Here is a 14,185-nt window from a genome sequence, read left to right as displayed (position 1 = left end):
TTCCAACTGTGGGGACAGACATCCTCCTAAATTTTCAGTTCAAGAATAAACCATGATATTTATCCATTCAAAATGCATATCCAAATAAAAACTACATAAACTCTGATAATGCACCTGTAGACAATGGTATATGTACCTTGAGCAATGTAAACCTGGATATAAAACCAGCAGAAAAAAGTCAATATACTGTAAACAGCAAAATCTCATAACATGCCCACACATTAAGGGTCTATGTACTGTGAACAACATAAACCTGGACAATATACTAACAGACAAAGATCTACATGCTGTAAACATAAACCCTAATATACCTGCAGACAAGGATCTACAACAGGGGTCACTAACCTATGGCACGCATGCCACAAGGTGGCACATCAAGAGATTTGTGTAGCACACAAAGGGCAGCCAAAAATCTCAATTTTAACAGTGTTACTTTCTTACCTGTGGCACATGCTCGTTAATTTTGTAATTAATCGGGGGGGGGGGGGGGAGAGTGATACGCTATACAAAAAAAGGTTGCCAATGCTTGATCTACATACTGTGAACAAAACAAACCCAGAGAATACACAAGAAGACAAGGATCTATGTACTGTGTACAAGGTAAACCCTGAGAACACACCAGCAGACAAAGACCTACACTGTTTAGATGAGACCCTGAGAACACACCAGCAGACAAGGATCTATGTACTGTGAACAAGGTAAACTCTGAGAACACACCAGCAGACAAGGATCTATGTACTGTGAACAAGGTAAACCCTGAGAACACACCAGAAGACAAGGATCTATGTACTGTGAACAAGGTAAACCCTGAGAACACACCAGCAGACAAGGATCTATGTACTGTGAACAAGGTAAACCCTGAGAACACTCCAGCAAACAAGGATCTATGTACTGTGAACAAGGTAAACCCTGAGAACACACCAGCATACAAGGATCTATGTACTGTGAACAAGGTAAACCCTGAGAACACATCAGCAGACAAGGATCTATGTACTGTAAACAAGGTAAACCTGAGAACACACCAGCAGACAAGGATCTATGTACTGTGAACAAGGTAAACCCTGAGAACACACCAGCAGACAAGGATCTATGTACTGTGTACAAGGTAAACCCTGAGAACACACCAGCAGACAAGGACCTACACTGTTTAGATGAGATCATGATTAGTATTAACACAGCAGACCATGCTCTACCACCAAATTATGTGATAGCAAATCTGGGTCTATCTTGTTTGCATTTGAATGCCTTTATATCCAATAATTACTGTCTTGTTGCTTAAATGGTAATTTACACTTGCCATCTTCATTAGCTTACCAAAAAATGCAAAATAAAATTCTAATGAAGAAGAATCTTAGCTGACAATTCCAGACTGAATAACAAAGACTGACAAGGGATCATACCTCAAACTTGGTGCCAGGATTGGTGGGTGTCTTGGAAGGACTGGGAGGGGGTGGTGTGGTTCTGTTCACATGCATCTCTGTTGACTTTGCCATCTGAAATAAGGGGAAAAAAAAGGAAGAATATTAATAATTATCTTTTGAGCTATTAATGAGCTTTAAATACATATATGAATCAAAACCTCTCTCTTTACACTGGAAACATGGTCTTATTTAACTGAGACACAAACTGAATACACTATATAATATTTACACTTGCCATGGAGTTATAAAACAGATATTCAGAATGTGATGTTTCCAATATCACTTTGTTATTCCTTATTTCCATATTAAGTGTATAAAAAAATCCTGCAAACCCTAAGTATTCTGAGACACAGCTGTCACTTTGGCACTAAAAAGCTTGGAGGCATGAATTACAAAGAGCTGTTACCTGTCCAATTTCTACTGTAGTCATACTTGCAGACTGGAGATGTTACGCGTGTCATGTATATAATATTACCAGACTAGAGATGTTCCTTCTGTCATGTACAACACAGGTCTGGTACAAATCATGCACACTTTTATTTCTGAAGCTACACAAAGCCTCTTCTGTAGTATGCAATGAAAGCCAGTTTTTTATCAACAGTCTGGCTGCAATCTCTGTTTACTGTTGCATTCACAATGATGAACAAATTGGAAATGGGATGAGGGGATGTTAAATTTAAGTACATGTACATGTAAACTGACGTAAATACTACCACTACTACTACTACTACTAAAAAATATTAATAACTTTGACCAGACAATCTCCTCATCTCTAGTTTTCCTAAATCTGCATCCTTTTCTTTCTAACCATTTTAGCTCCTTAATTTGGTGACACTATATGTCCCTGGAAATTCTTCAGATACATTCCCCTCACCCACCCAAGAAAAATATCAAACTGACCCCAATGAATCTTACCGTCAACATGATTCCATCTGCTTGCAATCTATATTTACTGTTGTATTCGCAATGATGAACAAACTGTAAATGGGAGGTGGGGATGTCAAATTCAAGTACATGTAAATTGACATAAATACTACTACTAAAAATAATAATATTAATAACTTTGACCAATACAATCACCTGATCTCTAGTTTTCCCAAATCTGCATCCTTTTCTTTCTGACCTTTAGCTCCTTAATTTGGTGATACACTACATGTCCATGGAAATTCTGAAGATAACATTCCCCCACCCACCCAAGGAAAAATCTTATCCAACTGACCCCAGTAAATATTACCTTTAACCCTTTTATCACCCAGTTTCAACTATGGATGTTACCATGGTAACATACATGTATATGAAAATTATTTTTCAGCTATTTTTGCAGTAGCAACATGAAAGTCAGATAAAAAATAAAAAAGTAATTGACTAAACTCACATAATATCGTTTTTAGATGCTAAAACCAAACCACTCATGAAAAAAGAAAAGAAAGAACATTTTGTTGCTCGATTGGTATGCATGTCTAATCACTGTTATGAATTAAATGATATGAACTAGAAGTAGTGAAAACAGTCTGTCTAACAGGCTAAGATTTTAATTATGTACACTTATGTTTTTTTGTGACAAAAAAGAATGGAATGGGAACATCTGCAAACCATACTCTATAAATAAAAGCTTCAAACTGCTAATGTTGAATTGACATCGAGTCGTGACAAGAAACATAAAATGCACTAACATTGATTTACTGTCATATACCATCATTGATTTCTCTTTGTCTTTCATTCTATTTACCCATATTAAATGCATTCCCAAAGTAAGCTTAGGATTAAAGTATTATTACAAAGATCCTTCATTAAAACCCACAAATACCATCTTTATCTAGTCTTGATAGCTCACCTCTTACAAAATCCTTCAAAACAATTCTGCCATTGTTATACAGTTTGATATGTGCCTTAAGAGAAAAGGCAGATATAAAAGCAGCATTACTTTAATACAAAACCTCATATATGTACTTTTTCCCAGGCATTATGCTAACAAAGCTTGTGTGTGTGTGTGTGTGTGTGTGTGTGTGTGTGTGTGTGTGTGTGTGTGTGTGTGTGTGTGTGTGTGTGTGTGTGTGTGTGTGTGTGTCTCTCTCTCTCTCTCTCTTTGAAGATATGAAATTATGCTTTGGACCAGGATAATTTAAGTATAAGTATTTAAATCTGTACAGAATTCTTTTTGCAATGAATACAATTTCTCTAATTAATACAGACAGATTTCTATTCAACGTAAGACAATTTCCAAAATGTTGTATTCATGACCTAAGATAAAATGCAATTACGACCTTGCATACTTTAGTATGCTATGAACCAGTCTGCATAATTTAGTGAGTATACAAGATCAGTGTGTGTGTGTGTGATTTTGATTTTTAACGTAGTTTAAAAAAATTTCAGTCATATCGCTATGATGTCTGCAGTGTGACAGTTTATAGTCATGTCTAGCACTGGGGCATCATGCCGCAGACATGTAGCATAATGTCCCACCCAGTCACATGTCATGTTTACCCCGACCCAGAGTAGCCCAGTTTGAAACATGTATAATCAAGGTAATTCTGACAGGTCATTGTTTGATGTCGAACATTGCCGAAGGCTAGCACTAATCCGTTACGTAAGACAGTTGTGGCTAGAATCGAAAAACCGGACATCGGAGTTGCGAGGCACCCGATAGCCAGTTATCACCTAGGTGTCGAAATGTTCCCAGATCAAAAGAAATTGCCTGAAGAAGTGGGAGTGTCCTAACTTCTTTCCCCTGCAAACAGACAGACAGATTGAACTGGCCACTAAGACGATTGGACAGGGGCACAGCGCCACCCAATCAGAATCGAGATGGGGGGAGACCTTGATTTGGGTAGAATGATATCCCTGCGTTTTCCGGCAAAAGTTAAATTCGCTGAGAGAAATTACCCAGAGAAGAGGTTAGCGTAACTCCGAATAGCCATTCGTTATTGGCGGGAAAATCTTAGAGCGGGAAATTCTAAGTACAGAAAGCTTCAAAAGGTCAGTAGATATTTGTTCGGTCTTTGTGGAATGCGACTGCATTTTAATTGTAGGTCGTATGTATATTTTATTATTACTAGAATCATAGTACGAAGAATTACTTTGTTTTGTTAATATGTTTGCATATTTTGAAGAAATGAGTTGATATTTGTAAAGAATTATATAGCTTGCAGCCGTCGTAAGAGTTAATATTGTAATTTGCTATGTGGGTATTTTATAGTAGACTAACACATATGTTCATATGATTATAGATTTTGCCATTGTTTAATATTTGTAATGTACAGACATGCGTCTGATTTTGTCAGATTGTAGTACGATGAGATTAAATATATATGTGAATATACTGACGTGACGCAATGTATTGATGTCTGTATAACAATTCGCTGATACTGTGTTATTACGCCATTGTTTACCCTGCAAGAAGTGTGTGGGAATTTCGATGTGTATGCATGCGTGGCCGAAACAGTGACAGCTATCTGATGGTTAATTGTCGTTATAGTGTGAGGTGAGGTTCGATAAAACATTTGTTAACGCCTTGTGGTTTTTCACAGGAAGCTTTGAGGGACAGACCAGTTTCAGTTTGGTCCCGTAGTCTCAGATAGAGAGACGGAGGAAAAGAGAAGAAAGGAGAGAACTCAGGACAAGTTGAAGTCTAGGAGCAAATTGGAGGAGGAGATAGTAGAGACGGAGGAAAGGAGAAGAAAGGAGAGAAGTCAGGAGAAGTTGAAGTCTGGGAGCGAAGTTGGAGGAGGAGATAGTAGAGAGGGAAACAGAGACAAAGGAGGAGTTAGAGGAATGGAAAGAAGGAAGAATCAGCGGGAAGAAATAGATAAGTAGATGCAAGGACAGGGGGAAAATCGAACTCACACTGTAAATCACGGGATGAATTAGGCTGTCACTTGGTCGAGGGAAAGACGAGTGATTGGAAGTTATCGTTTTAAATTATCACATTTATTAAATTGTTATTGATTGAATTTCATCTTCGTGTTCTCTATAATTTAACCGTCGGCATTGCTGACTGGGGGCTCAGAGCTGTAAATCTACATCATCACTAATTTAACTTTCTAACCTAACGAGCCAGGGTGGAACTTTCAATTTAATTTAATTAAATTATATTGGGAGAACCCCACCCCAATACGACAGAACGCCACATCACATTATCCTGACACTTGGCCGACCAGTCCTAACACTAACCTCTAAATGCTGAGCGCCAAGCGAGGCAGCTGTTAGTACCATTTTTGTAAGTCTTTGGTATGACTCAGCCTAAAATCAAACCCACAAACTCCCGCATCTGAGGCGGACACTCTAACCACTGTTATCATCTATTTAAATTAATATATATTTTTATTATAAGTCATTTGGGTTAATGACATTTGTATTTTAATTCTAGAATTCAGTAGCTAGCAAACACTATAGTAAAGTACATGTACACTATGTTGTAGCAATTTCATTCATAAACCAAGGGCTATTGCAAGGGTCAAGTCAAAAACTATTAGATCAAATATTTCATGCTTTAATTTCAATGGAGGACACATAAACAACACATGAATGTAGGAGTGCATTTGCAATGTAGAGTTATCACGTATGCCCTAATTGTTGATTGGTTCAATAGTTTGAGATGGTCAGAACACAACTGTTTGAGATATTTTGAAGTAAAATGATTTAATTGTTCCAGAATCTTTTAGTGAATCAGATTACATTTATCTAATGTGCATAATGAGACTATATAATGAAAATACACACAACATATTACATTCTTCAGTCTATGCCAGTTTTGTAAGAGTCCTCAGGAATAAATAGTGATTTGTTCATTGGTTTAGCAGAGTAGAGAATCTTTTATTTAAACAGTCACTACTTATCAGATGATGTGAATTTATTCTGACCTGAGTATTTAAATAATTCTATTGGATTATGTGAATTTTCATGGACTTCAGGGACATTACATGTTCACAGGATTACATTGAAATTAAAATGTTTGGATTAATAACTGTGATTCTTCAGTAGTGTCAGCATAGCAGCACAGAAACACATTAGAACCTTTATTCAGAATACCTTTGGACAGTTTCCAGATTAGTGAGAAACTGATAGCACAGTTTAGGATATTCTAGGAATTCATATACTGTAAGTTATTATTAATTCTTTCTCTTTGTTAGATTTTATATTTTATTTAAATAAATTTATATTTTGGAAATGTAATGCTTGTTGGGTTGACCTTGTCCTGTTGCTTACTTTTAAGCCCCAAGATATAACAATATTTTCATTGGTCCAAAAGTGTTACTGTAGGCAAGGCCATTTCTATGCCATGACTTTGAAATTAGGGCAAGGGATCTGTCAATGGTACATGACATCATCTACTCATAACATATACTTAGGCAAAGTTTCATGAAAATCTTTACGACTATTACAAAGTTAAGAGCTAGAAAAGCAATGTGATGGACCTGTGCATGGACAGACTGACACATGCCATAACACAACATGCCCAATTTAAGATGTGCATGCAAAAAAGAAACTTACTATTATGCAACTCCATAGCACCCAAATATAAGACATTCATACTGACAACTCATGCAATGATTCATGTGAACATATTGTGACCCAAGTTCTATCATAAAACTACCATGTATATTACGGGGTCAAAGACACAACACATCTGAATCATTTTAATGATGAAATTTGTTTTGTGGGTTAGAATTTTATTTTTCTCTTTTTCTAATGCTTGGTACAATTTATCATCGCTGCTTCTAAAACCCACAATTAACACCATAATTCACCTCAGCACTAACAGGGTTAACATGATATGATTGCCTTCCAAAGTGTAAATTTGGATCATATATGTTTACTTGTCACAAAGTAAATTAGCCACTTATCAAGGTAATTGCTAACATGATCAATATGAAGTTTCCATCATTAGTACCACCATGTTGATTTAAACATTCAAATACCTAAAATACCATCTGTACTCGCTTACGAGTCCAACTGCAAACTGCACAGACCCAGATCTGCCATCCCATAATGCATCAGCAGATCTGGGTCTGTCCAGTTTTTTGACAATCAGTGGAATAAACAAAATAGACCTGACCTGCAGGAGCAATACGTATGGCAAATCAGGATCTTGTTGTTTGCACTTAGAGTTGACTTATAAGCAAGTATATACAGTACTATATTAAATTCCTATGCCTACTACATAAGACACTTAAACTATTGCAAAATTTACAATCAACGATCATCTGACTATATAAATGTGACAGAGATTGTCATCCATTTATGTATGCTGCCTGTGGTTTGCTGGAATGATAAAACTGTATTACTGGACCAAAAACGATGGTGATCATGGTCAAATGTCAAGTGAAAGTATGTTGTGTGCATCAAAGTGAAATGATCAAATCAAGAGCAAATGGTACAGATACCTAATTCAATGCAAAATCTATATCATGTTAACTTATTACAGACCACTGTGTAAAAACCCTGGCTTTGCAAACAATTATAAAAGGTCTAAAACTGAAAGATGGTAAAATCTTCACAAATATGTACCTACATAGCAGACCTTTCACAATCTCACCATCAATATATGACGGTTATGTGTGCTTGGGCAAAACATTTTATTTTAGCTGTCTCAGCATGATTTCACCTTTATAGTGTTGCTGTGCCATACAAATAAAAATAACAAGTTAATACATAATGTAATGAGAAACTTGATGTGTCATCACATCCAATATCTAATATATCAGCTCTATGCTGTCAAAGTTTTAAAAAGGCTGATTTGTAAAAGTATTCTTATTTTGGTCTTGGTGTACTTACTGTATGTACATCCAAAGGACCTATCTAAATAATCTGATATGTAACATCCTAAATACAAGAAAAATCATGTCCTAAAATTAAAGATCAAACTTACCAGTATACTAATCACAAAGTCAACTAAACTCCATGTTTGCTGCCTTAACTGTAATTAAACTCTCAATTACTTTCACTTTACAGTTTATTACAGCTGAGAAGATCTGACTGAAATGGTTCTAATAAAAATCAACAACGTATCACAAAAGAAAGCAAAATTATTTTTAAAACTCTGTTAACACACATCTGCACCAGAAAATCTTTGCTGTTTGCAGGAATTATGCTTTAGTGCTTCAAAATGAAGATTCACTGCTTTCAATAAAAGTAAGCTAACTTCAAAACTGACTAAACCCATCAATGTTTCAGTCCTCACAACTCAAGATACTACTGTATAGTCCTTATCTTTGAGCAAGTCTATGGGACTTTAGCTGTCAGTTTCTTGTCCAACAAAACCAAAATGTGTTATGTAACACTGTGCAATCATAGCTCACAGCTGGTCAGTCTGATTAATGAGATAATGTGGTGCTAATAAAGGATGAATTTGTGTGAAGCATCTCCTTTGATATACTATCAAACTTAGTCTAGCAAGCACTTGGCCAGTGAGACAACGATTGTTATGTGCCCCAAGCAGTTTTCCTATATAGTTTGCCTACATACTACAACCATAAACTCAATTTGTCCAGTGTTAGCTATTTTGTTTGGACTCATGAACCTTTAAGTACTGTGTATAGAGACCAGTGACTATATGTGGTGAATGTGTACTTTATTCTGGATCCGAATTTATCACTTCACTTAAAACAATATAATATTTTGTCTTTCTTTCATTCTGCATCTCCTCTCTTTCTGTATTTCTGCTTCATTATTTCTTTCAAATCCACTTCTATATATACTCTCTTATAATCAAGTCAAACTAAAAACAACAAAGATCCTGATCTGTTGTCACATAATGCACCTGTGGATCAGGATCAGTGTTATTTGTCCTAGTAACTCAGATCTGATGGTGTATTAAGAGATGGCAAATCTGGGTATGTGCAGTTTGCAGTTGGACTTGTCTTATAAGCAAGTACATGGCACCTTTCAAAGGTTTATACATCAATTTGCATGTGAAATATCTGTTATGGATAGGATGCAAGGAAGTTTTAAATTTGTACTAATGCCAAACAAATTGCCTTGCTATCTATGGACAGCAGAAAAAATTACAGAACAAAACTTTAAAAAATACACTCCAAAATTTTGGGACTTTCGTTTTACTGGTGATATAATGAACACAGACTTGAGCAGGAACATATAGCAATGCAAACGTATACTGTTTACAGTAGATCTTTATAAGGCATGCAGCTGTTGTGGGTTTAATGCCATTTTCAGCACACAATAGACTATACAGAGAAGTCAGTATAAATGGTGGAGGAAGAACTCAGAACAACCCCCATAAGAACCACCAACCCACATGTAGCTACTGGCAAGATTTCTCACATACCCACATTGGCCAAACCTAAGACTCAAAACAAGGGAGACAGAGGTGAGATGGCAGTGATGGGTAAAGTGGGTAAAGGAGAGCACTTTAGATCACTCAGCCACCTGGGGCCCCTATAAGGCATGTAAGTAATCTGCATCTACAAGTGGCCATAAAATAGGGTGTTCACTTTACCTTTACCAAGTTCCTGTTCTTCCAGATGTACATATCCACATACAATTCCAGGTGATTTAACAGATACATATATTCTCCTTTTGACACCATTTTGTTCAATTTTAGCTTCACTTTAGTAGCAGTATCAAAAATCTCATTTCCAATCTAATTAGCTTTGGTTAAATATTGTTGGCTTGGTTGTACATGATTTAATCCATTCAGTTTACTTTCTCCACTAAATGACATTCATGTTTTCTCTTTCCACTAAGGTGCACTACTTTTATCTGAATATCATCATGTGTTGGCATTTCTTTCATCTGAGACAGCAGCTCCAATAATATGACACTTTTCCAACATGTTTTAACACTTTCATTCATTGTTCCAACACTCAGGAATACACATGAACAGTGGGAAATCTACTGTTGGTAGAACCTCCTGCCATGTCAATAAACATCAGTTTAATCCTTCCAGCAGGCAAAATCCACCTTGACAGTTAAAGCCAACTTTTAAACCTATCCTCTACCACACCAGTCACTACCCTACATAAGACAATACCTAGATTAGCCTGTATTCAAATTCCACCAACTTAAAAACAAATGGCATTATGACATTTTTGAGGAAACAACTGTCTTACAGTCTATATAGATAAAGTCAATATTGTTTGCTTTGTTGAATGCAATAAAATCAACCATAAGAGGGGGTAGAACTAACACCTAGATGTGTTTTGTCACCGTGTCACATAATAATGGTACACCCTGTCATCAACATCATACCAAACCATGCCTTTAAACATCACTCTGTTCATCACCCAAGGCTCAAAATTCATTATGTCTGTGATAAATCATGGTCTTATCGACCAGATCAAATGTCAGAACCTTTCTGTGAATATCCAAACATTATGGACACTTGGAATCCCTAGCTGGCATTTTTACTAAGGTCATCATTAAACCTGGGATAGTCATTTTCCATATCAGTTCTTTCGTGTTGCTAACGTTTGACACATTCAGTATGGACTGCGATTTTTAGATTTTATATTAATTTGTGATTTCAATTATCAGGATACAGTGGGTAACAGGTTCTGAGTGACCACTGTTATCAAGGTCCTATTAGTTGTAAGACTGAAATGGAACTAAGTGGAAAAAGTTATCTCCAAATAGCACCACACCTGTGATAAACCTTTTCAATTTGACTGTTTGACTTGGATTTTCATAAATGTAATAATAAACTCTTGGATTAGACACTTTATAATTTGAGAAATTAATGTTTACTTAACAAAATTTACACTGATTTTATTTTACAGTTAAGTATTTATTTTGGAATACAGCATACACTGATTGCTTTGTTTCTTGCTGTGTATTCTTTATTATTACACCTTATGTAGGAAAACACAATGAATATATAATAAATAGGTTATTGCATTTGTATGAGAAAATATGAGCTCATTTTTTCCCGGACCAATACTATGCTCCCAAGTCATGCAGTATTACTCAGAAAAACTTGTTCATATTCTCCCCCACAAATGCAGTAACCTATAAAAATAGCATTTCCTCACTATAAAGCCCTTCATTATAACACAATTCCTGATACAAGGCAAGTATGGTCATGGGTCACTTTATACAGCATTTTCTCACTTAAGGAACTTCATTATAATCCAGGTCCTGTTACATGGCATGAATGGTCATGAATTTCTTTATATAGCATTTTCTCACTGTAAGGCACTTCAGTATAATGCATTTCCTAGTACACGGCAAGAATATTCATGGATCTCTTTATGCAACATTTCTTCACTGTAAGGCACTTCATTATAATGCAGTCCTTATTATAAGGCAAGAATGGTCATGAATATCTTATATAGCATTTCCTCACTGTAAGGCACTTCATTATAATGCATTTCCTAGTACAATGCAAGAATATTCATGGATCTCTTTATACAACATTTCTTCACTGTAAGGCACTTCATTATAATGCAGTCCCTATTATTAGACAAGATAGGTCATGAATCTCTTTATATAGCATTTCCTCACTGTAAGGCACTTTATTATAATGCATTTCCTATTACAAGGCAAGAATATTCATGAATCTCTTTATACAGCACTTCTTCACTGTAAGGCACTTCATTATAATGCAGTCCTTATCATTAGGCAAGAATGGTCATGAATCTCTTTATATAGCATTTCCTCATTGTAAGGCACTTTATTATAATGCATTTCCTATTACAAGGCAAGAATATTCATGAATCTCTTTATACAGCACTTCTTCACTGTAAGGCACTTCATTATAATGCAGTCCCTATTATTAGGCAAGAATGGTCTTGAATCTCTTTATATAGCATTTCCTCACTGTAAGGCACTTTATTATAATGCATTTACTAGTACAAAGCAAGAATATTCATGGATCTCTTTATACAACATTTCTTCACTGTAAGGCACTTCATTATAATGCAGTCCCTATTATTAGGCAAGAATGGTCATGAATCTCTTTATACAGCATTTGCTCACTGTACGGCACTTTATTATAATTAAGTTACTGTTGTAAGGTAGATACAGTCATTGATCTCTTTAAAGGGAATTTCCTCACAGTAAGGCATTTCATTACATTGCTGTTCCTCTTATATGGCAAGTATGGTCATAGATCTCTCTAAATGGGAATTTCCTCACTGTAAGACACTTCATTACAATGCATTTCTGTTATAAGACAAGTATGTCACAGATCTCTTGATGTAGCATTTCCTTACGATAAAGAATTTAATTAAAGCACAATTCCTGTTATAAGGCAAGTATGTCACGGATCTCTTTATAAAGCATTTTCTCACAATAGGTACTTCATTATAATGTAGTTCCTGTTTTAAGGCAAGTATAGTTGTCGTTCCCATTTCATTAACTGGTTTGTAAAATTGTGTTTATTTGATACTTTAGTATAAGGTGGTCACACTAATTAAACAAAAAAAGGCTATTGGCTCCACAGACAGTATCATAATTATTATAATGATGGAGCACTGTATCGTGTACTTCATTATGCGGCAATCTCAATATAACAAAGTATATTCTATGGTTCCTATGACAGCATTATAATGAGGGAGTAATATATCGTGGACTTCATTATAAGGTGGTCTCACTATAAGACAGTATACACCATGGTTTGTTGCAACCAATCTACTTTTTACAATTAGTTAAAAACCATTTACAGTGGTGATAATTTTATACAGATAAACGTGCTAATTAATCACCACTTTAACTGCATGGCATATTATTAAAATTACCGTTGTTTAAAAGACATGCATGGTATCAATGCAAGGTATAAACTCCTTGACAGGCTGACCACGAATGAAAATAATTTGAATATATTTTTATACATACCCAGTACTCCTTAAGCAACTAATAACTACATGCATACAGATAACTGACATTGAAGAAAGAAAAGAAAAAAAAATTAAGTTTAAAACATCCTCTAGATCACATTCATGCTGACCCGAGAATCGTTTGATTTTGGTTGCATGGCCTCTAGTATATTTGCTGGAGAAAGAACCCAAGAAGACCCTGATAAGAACCACAAACCCATGGGAAGCAACTGGTTAACTTTCTCATATGCCCACAATGATCGAGATGAGACCTTAACCAATGCAGAATGAGGTAAGATGCAAGATATCTGTAAAGGTGAGTGCTTTAGACCACCTGGCTACCTGAAGCCTCCACCCCCTAAGCCCACCTCTACCAAAGGAATTGCCAGCCTTCAAATATTTAAGTTTTCTTATTAACCTTCTCTTGTTGAGCTGCTACAGTAGTTCTGTGGTTAGCATGATGGTCCTGTGACCAGAAAGGTGCAGGTTCAAATCCTGTCCAGACTATGTAGGCTGTGATGGTAGTGTCTTGTAGACACTGTACTTTAGTCAACTTGCCATAGCATGGTTCAACCTGTCACATGTCAACGTGACATTTAACGTCAAACTAATAATATCCTCATAAAAATGTCCAAAACTAAACATAAAATTTACCTGCAACAAGCTTTGTTTTACATTTTGTAAAGAAAACATACTTGTGTTTTAATGGAATAAATGAAAGTTGGCAGGTAAGGGTGGGTGGTTCAATAAATTATTCTAAGAAGATTACATTATTTTAATTACAAATTGGTAAAAGTATTCATAAACTGCCACTTGAACTATGAAGTTAGTTTTGTTTAATTTCTAAAACATCACTACAAACAACCAAATCCAAAACATTTTAAACATAGTTCAAAACAACCTCAATAAATATACAAGAAAACATATGTACATGCGTCTTCACATGACTTTGATCATTGATTCAAACCATTGTAGTCATTAACATTAGGAGTA

The 14,185-nt window shown here is 35.6% G+C and overlaps 1 protein-coding gene across 1 annotated transcript in view; it reads right to left on the bottom strand.

The window, feature by feature from the left end:
* LOC149803808 (uncharacterized) overlaps positions 1 to 14,185 on the bottom strand; it is a 151,283-nt gene that overhangs the window by 62,994 nt on the left and 74,104 nt on the right. The window contains exon 7 of the mRNA XM_089953619.1: positions 1,401 to 1,493. Within this exon, the coding sequence (XP_089809745.1) occupies positions 1,401 to 1,493 (93 nt within the window). The remainder of the gene's footprint in view (positions 1 to 1,400; positions 1,494 to 14,185) is intronic.

The sequence above is a fragment of the Sinohyriopsis cumingii genome, chromosome 3 (assembly GCF_028554795.1).
Source record: "Sinohyriopsis cumingii isolate HCF-2022 chromosome 3, ASM2855479v2, whole genome shotgun sequence".
Lineage (NCBI taxonomy): Eukaryota > Metazoa > Mollusca > Bivalvia > Unionida > Unionidae > Sinohyriopsis > Sinohyriopsis cumingii.
The sequence above is the reverse complement of the archived record's forward strand: the minus strand, read 5'-3'. Positions and strand labels throughout refer to the sequence as shown.